This window comes from Protopterus annectens, chromosome 8.part0 (assembly GCF_019279795.1).
Source record: "Protopterus annectens isolate FY-2018-M chromosome 8.part0, PAN1.0, whole genome shotgun sequence".
NCBI lineage: Eukaryota > Metazoa > Chordata > Ceratodontiformes > Protopteridae > Protopterus > Protopterus annectens.
In genome coordinates this window covers 1,329,238,386-1,329,246,171 of record NC_056741.1, presented here as the reverse complement: position 1 = coordinate 1,329,246,171, position 7,786 = coordinate 1,329,238,386, and the positions used below count along the sequence as shown (strand labels likewise).

Sequence of the window (7,786 nt, the reverse complement as noted above, 5' to 3'; positions counted from 1 at the left end):
CAATCACATGGGGAAGGAGGCAGAATATACATTCTAGAGGCTGCATTTTGCAGGACAAAGGAACTATCTCCCATCCCAGCTTTTGGGGAACTGTACAAGTTGCCTATTGTGCATTTGGGGAAGTACAGGCATTACCGGTTTGTATAATAAGTCAACCTGTGATGAGTTTGACTGTTCTCAGACCTGTGTTCGTAGTTTTGTATGTGTGTGCACAGCCATTATGCATACTGATATGACTCATAGGCTCATAGGTAGGTACTAGGCTATCTGCCCGAAGGCATTTATAAGCCTAGCCAGAATCCTCAATGATAAGAGACTGTTTTTACAGCATGAGACTGTACTAGCATTCTTCAGCTGGAGTTGTAGTGTCACTGTAAGTCATACAGGATAGTAGTATACAAGGTCACATTTACTTAGTTATGGTGGATTATTTGCTAAGTGCTGAATGGAAAATAGCACTTGCAAGGCCATGGCATAGATTCAATCCATGCTGTCTCACTGCCACACTGCATGCTGAAACAAAAGACTGCTGGCAGAGTATGCTAGGTATGTAATGGGAGATGGTCACTTTCATAGGTATAGCCCATGTCATAGGACAGCAATTATCATACAGACAATTCCTCAGTGTTTTGGCTCACCCAAGCATAGCTTTAGCACAGCATCTGTTGCATCTGCTCAGACAGCAGTATTTAAAACAACCATCCTGATGTTGGATTACATTTCCAAAAGAGTACTCAGCAAACTAGTCACAACCAGCTATAATGTATGATCCCACTGGCAACTAACGTCATTATTAAATTAAAATTATTACTTTGTTTTAGCAATGGTTAGCTTCCATCCTTAAGAGGAGACTACACATCTGAACTGTAGTGTATAATTGTATACTGTTTATCTGTATACAGTTTGGCCCTCCTTTATCAAAGTGTTGTTTTACAGTGTGCAGAGTGTAAGACATGATTTTACCATTCTATAGTATAGAAACACTCTAAACTCACTAAAGATTGTATATGCTCACTACACACAATACAATACAGTATAAAATATTATAAAATTATAAATAAATTATAAATATAAAATATTGGATGGCCAGCTTTGTTCAGCATGAGAAGTAACCAACCCCCCTACGTAACAGAACAAACAATCTCTGTGCAGTTGCTCGTTCGGTACTCACTGACCTAATAACTTGAGGACCATGCAAAATAACTTGTAATACAGGCAGACTTCTTCTAAAAAATTGTGTGGAATGGAGAGGTCTCATCATCTAAACCTTTAAAGAAACGTAATGACAGGAGCAGATAAAGTCAGATATGTGAAGGTAAATGCAGGGAAGGGGGTTAAAACTGGCAAAATATATATATACACATACATATACATACATATACATATATAGTATTGTAACAAAATTACGTAATTAATTAACAAACTCTGAGTTTTAATATGATGTCAATTACATAACTTGCTCTACGATTCTGTATGTATTACAAATAAGCCTAAGTAATATATATATATACACATACATATACATACATATACATATATAGTATTGTAACAAAATTACGTAATTAATTAACAAACTCTGAGTTTTAATATGATGTCAATTACATAACTTGCTCTACGATTCTGTATGTATTACAAATAAGCCTAAGTACTGCTTGTGTGAATAATGAGGTAACACATTAATATTAATGCGGGGACAGAGGAAAGTTATCGTCCATGTTTGGTGGGAGTTTTAAATAGTGTTTGCAAGCTTGATAATGCATACAAACATTTTCGAAGACCAAAGTTTTTAGTAAAATGCTGCAGATGATTTTTAAGACCAGCCATTCATAAAAGTTGTAACTGAATAAGCAACAATCAAGGCTGATTTGCAGGTTTAAGGAAAATGGAATTAGGTAAAACATGGTTTTGAAGTAAGAGGCCGCCTTGAAAGGTGAAAACAATGGTCTTGTGATACTGTGTTCTAAGCATCTGTAGTTAGTGAATATATTACTTGTATAGTATGTTTGGTTTGAAATATTATGAAACTGCTGTAGAAAAATCTTTGGAAAATATGTTATTTAATATTAGCTTCTATGCTGCACACTTATGCAGCATACCCTGTCAATAATCTTTTTAGACTGAAAGCATTCCTGCCCTTAAACTAAGATGTATTACCTGAAAAAAAACCTGATAAGATCCCTTGCAAAACAGATCAACAAATTCTGAGAGTGAAATTTGAAAAAATTGTGAATGGGTGAGACAACTTTCAGAAGAGAATGGGGGAATTAACATCTATTTTCTTTGTTATATCATTGTAGTGAGTCATTTTTATTTTATTTTTACTCTGTTTAAAAATGAAAAGCAGAATTTTTAACTGTCCATACTTATTCCAGTGCTTTGTGATTAATGTTTCAATGATGGTGTCTAAGCATTATCACCACCCCCATATTCCCCTCTCGAAATGGCAGTGCCATCAGCCCTACGGCAGAATAATGTATTTTCCACTCTATGAAAATAGATTAATAATCCCTTGAAAAACATTTAAAAAACCTAACACTGTATTCATATCACTTTCAGTAAAAGTTGTTTTGCATACTTATAAGTTCTAGAGGTGATTACAAACTGCACTGCATGAATATAATATTGGTCCAACACTCTCTCTTGAATGAATTAATTACTCCATGTGTACTGCACATGTGGGTATACTTTCCTATAGCTTGAAATGGTGTGACAACTGGCTACAAAGCATCACTATACTGTGTCATTTCTGTAGCTTATAGGATTGTGCCATGTATAAGACAAAGAGTAAATAATAACATTAAAATAGACTCTATAAATGTATACATGCATTTCTGCTATAATGGTACAAGGCATAGACTGTGAGTATGATACATCCTGGAAGAGAGCCACACTCCCTACATCTCCCTCGTCATGTTTGTAATAAGACCATTCTATACCATGCATTTCCCAGGACACCCACACATACGGACATACATGTACACAGATTGTGCCAGCAGCTGTAAAGAAGTTACTGCACTGTTCAATGAGAAAGCCTACAGTTCATAAAAAAGTACATAATACTGACATTATACCATATAAAATACATCACCTGTTGAGACAAAATTGCTTCTACATCTGAAGCAGAATGACCATTTTCTGAACACAAGTCCTTTTCTAAATGACTTCTTTAAGACCACATGCATTGGCACAGTTTACAAAACTGCCAGAAGATCCCCTAAAGCATGCTGGGAGATATCTTATAAAGCCTGCTCCCTAAGAAACAGAGAGTAAAGGTATATCATGCATATCTCTCTTTAAAGTTGAGAGTCTGTTTGTGACCAATAATTTACAAATGAATAAAAATTCTACAGTTGTCCTGGCAAGCTGAGACCAAAATCTCAGGACCAAAGGTTATGCCATATAGAAAGCTGGAAGTCTTAAAATTGTATAACTCAAAAACATATGGACCAGCACAAAAAAGGTATGTGGGGATTTTATGTCTTCTGAATTGTCATCACAAAAGCTTGCTGCCGTTTCATTCTGCTGCACCAACAAATCTTCTATTGTGGCTCATTTTCCGGATCCAGATTATTACTGCCTGGGATGAGAAGAATCATAAGAAAAGGTGTAAATAAGAAAGGAAGACAATGCATAGACACACCTGCAACTTTGTGCTGCCTGAAACAACTAAAACACTATATTACTCACATTAACCACTGACTGCAGCCAGAAAACATTGTATATTTTATCATTTTTATTCATGAACCCTGGCAGCACTGAGTTATGAACAGGTTCACTGTACACATCAAACAAAAATAACATCTATTCTTGGCTTCCCAATTTCAAACAATCAAAACAAAATACCACCCTTTGGCCTGCAGTTCTTTCACAGACCATGCATCCTCTCCAATAAGTGGGCTGTCTCCAAAATGATCTGACCATAGGACTTGTTCAGATCTCAGTTAAAGTTCTCTGTTATAAGCACTCCAGTAGGTATACTTCATGAAGGATCCCTGAATGGGGTAACATTCTTAACACCTTTATTGTCTTCCTTTTAGGTGATCCTTCAAGATGAGGAACTAACTTCCTAAACGGCTTTGGACTGGATACCTTAATTTATACAACAGTAATTAGTGTTTAAGAGGTCATTACTGACTAAAGCAGAATGTTGCCTAGTTAGCTGTTTGTGAGATTATTCCCATACCCATGTCAAAGTTATTCCTGTACCCATGCAAAAGTTATCATGTTACAATGTGTGTATTTAAGTGTGTGTGTGTGTGTGTGTGTGTGTGTGTGTGTGTGTGTGTGTGTGTGTGTGTGTGTGTGTATGTATATGTATGTATGGATCTACCTGACTACATCGAAACTTCAAAAGAGCGAAAACGACTTCACCGACGCCAGAAGATCGACAGTTCACAAACACGACACCGCATACACTCGACACATCACAACAACAAACAAAACAAATCCCCTGTCCAAAACCCACACACACAACACAAGCACACCAAAATCCTTACAAACCAACACTAACCCATACATACACAACTATCTACAACCCTAACCCAAACCCTTACCCTAAGGTCCGTCACTATCGCACACTCACCTAACCCACGCCCTAACCCTAACTCACTTAACCCGCCCCTAACCCAAAAACTATCACTACTGCACCCTTACCTAACCTGCGCCCTAACCCTAACTCACTTATCCCACCCCTATCCCTACAGACCGCCAACATCGCACACTTACCTTACTCGCACCCTTACCTAACCCGCGCCCTAACCCTAACTCACTTATCCCACCCCTATCCCTACACACCATCAACATCGCACACTTACCTTACTCGCACCCTAACGTCCATCACTACCACATATCCTTTCCCCATCTCAGTGTTCTCAGCGTCGGTGTTCTCCTCCGTCGGTCTTCTGCCTTGTCGATCTTCTGGCGTTGGTGAAGTCGTTTTCGCTCTTTTGAAGTTTCGATGTAGTCAGGTAGATCCATATATATATATATATATATATATATATATATATATATATATATATCTTGTGTGTCTTTTTATACACATGGGGATGGGGATGCAGCCTCCCATCCTTGGGTATACAGAGGGGACTATAAAATACTTTTTTGTGAGTTTTCTTTTGTGAATGCTGCTTGAGTTCCTGTGCATTTATTCTTTTGTGATTGGAGTTCTGTCATTCACTCACAAAAAAGTCTAAATTATCATGGAGCCATACTGAGCAGGATTACTGTTGCAACAGTGCTACCATTATGTTACAGCAGGATTTTGACTTAGAGATTTTCATAGGTTCATAGGAGGTTACTAGGCTATTAGCCCTAGGGCCTTACAAGCCTAGCCATGTAATATCCTTTTTTCCTAATTGACCATGGTTAGATGGTTGTTGTTAGCAGAGTGGATCAGTGATTAGCATTGACTGCCCCTGTCCATGAGGGACATTGGTGCCACCCCTGGGGTGAATTTGCAGTCTCCCATCTGATTGTCAAGGTTGCGCTTAACTAGGGTCATTGAGGAGCTCTGCTTCACATGAAGTGGGAGTTTATTCCAGAGAAGTGGTGATCTCTGGGAGGCATATCTGCCTCTCCAACATATTCTCTTTATGTCACAGGCTATGCTGAGATCTCTGGAGCGAGTGACTCTTGTCCCATTTGATTTGCAGACATGCAGCATTTCTCTTAGCAGGGTCAGAGATCGCTCTGTAGTTCGGGCACAGGTCATCTCTCAGCAGCCTGTAGGATACAGAGTATAGAGACAGGGCTTTCAATTTTTCCATGTAGGTCATGTTTTGGAGGCCCTTAATTTTCTTGCTTAGAAGATCTCTCCAGTTGTTGCAGGTGTCTGGTGAGGTACATACAAAAGGGAGCACTGTACTCAATTAGTGGTCTAATAAGGATCGAGAATAGAGGAGTTACAGCATCCTTCATCTTCGATGCAATGCCCTTATTTATGAGATGCGCAATGCAGAAGGCTTCATTACCACAGTGGAGACATGGTGATCAAAGTTTAAATTGCTGTTAACCTGTGTTCCCAAATTGCTCACCACTGTGTTTAAGCTTAGAAGGATACTATCTATAATGTATATTGACAGGGGCCACTTCTTTGCCAAAGGAGATAATGATGCACTTTTTTGCATTTAGTTTGACACTGTGACTCTGACACCAATCACTAGTCTGTGTCACCTCTTTTTGTAATATGTTAACAATGTTGGGGGACTCAATGATTGCACCTAGTTTCCAGTCATTTGCGAACTTGGTAAGTCACAGACCATCTACTTTCACCTGGACATCTGAGAAATAGATTCCAAATAGTAGAGGGCCCAGCAAAGTTCCCTCTGGTACACCACTGGTAACTGGTCTACTGGTGGAGGTGGAATCCCCAACTTCAACAGTATGTGTTCTGTCAGTGAGTCAGTTTGCTACCCATCTAGTGGCGTATGGGTTAAACCCCAGCTGAGAAAGTTTCTCAATGATACCTGAGTGGGGGGGTTGTGTCGAAGGCTTTGGCCAAGTCAAGATAGGCGGTATGTACTGCTTTGCCCTCATCCAGGACTTTGGTGACATTCTCAAAGAAGTCCACTAGGTTTAATAAGCAAGACTTGCCCTTAACAAAGCTAAACTGGGTCAGGTCAAGAGTTTGGAGGTTGCCTATGTCCTTATTAATAAGGTCCATGATGATTCTTTCCATGGCCTTGCAGATAAGGCTGGTTAGACTTATGGGTCTATAGTTCCCAGGGTTGGATGATGGACCCTCTTTGTGTAAGAGGATTACTGTTGTTGTTTGCCACTCTGCTGAAATAAAGCCAGTGCTCAGGCTATGGTTGAAGTGAGTGCTAAGTAGTTTCGCTAGGTCTTGTTTTAGATTGTTTAGTAAGCAGCCTGGAATGTTATCTGGTCCCATTGAGGCTGTGTTTTTGGCCTTGGAGAGGTTAGATATTACCTGCCCTTTGGAGATGCTAGGTAGTGGATGCTTTGGAGTGTGTCTGGGAGGGACGGGGGTGAAATTTGCACCAAATCTGTCTGCCAGCAGGTTGGAAATTTCATTCATAATCCCACAAATGGTAGATTTACATCAGATTCATAGTTTATTCATCTAGTGCCTGGTGCCACTGCCCCATCTGGTGCTTCTCAACTCTCAAAGACTAAGAAGAAGAAGAAGAAGGAAAAATTCCTAGTTCTTCCCTCTGAGTTGAAGGCAAAAAAAAAAAAATCTAAGTCAGTGACTGTCTGCTCCTTGAAATTGTACTAAGCAGTTTACTATTCCTATGATATCATCCACTAAGTACTTCAGTAGTGTTCGCAATTACAGTAATGGCATTCATTTCTGAAAGCTGGTACAGCAATTAATACCTATATTTGTCTCCACCTAACACCCTGTACCCAGTGTGGCTGTCCCCCCGTATCCCTCCCTAGTTACACTTCTGTTTTGCATCATTATTCCTTTCAACCAAGCACATACACCAAATGTCTAAATATGCGGCTTCTCCCATTTTGAGCAGGAGTAATACTGTCATGTTTGGGGGCAATTCTAACTTAAAGACATTTGGACATAATCTCACAGATAGTAGCTTCACGTAACTGGCTTCTTAACCATGCACCACCATCGAAGGTCTGAACCTCTAATTCCTCTCATATGGAGCAGGATTACTACTGCAACATAATGTTTAGGCAGGATTCTGACTTACAGGCTTTCAGTCATGATCTCACACAGATTAGCTTTGCACAACCAGTTCCTGAGCCAAGCACATATGTCAAATATCTGAACCTGTGGTTCCTTTTGTACTAAGCAGGATTA

General features: G+C 39.4%; 1 protein-coding gene across 1 annotated transcript in view; it reads right to left on the bottom strand.

Annotated features, from left to right (window-relative positions):
- Positions 1-3,146: 3,146 nt before the first annotated feature.
- SCN2B (sodium voltage-gated channel beta subunit 2) overlaps positions 3,147-7,786 on the bottom strand; it is a 266,057-nt gene continuing 261,417 nt past the window's right edge. The window contains exon 5 of the mRNA XM_044080870.1: positions 3,147-3,577. Within this exon, the coding sequence (XP_043936805.1) occupies positions 3,571-3,577 (7 nt within the window). The 3' untranslated portion in view covers positions 3,147-3,570. The remainder of the gene's footprint in view (positions 3,578-7,786) is intronic.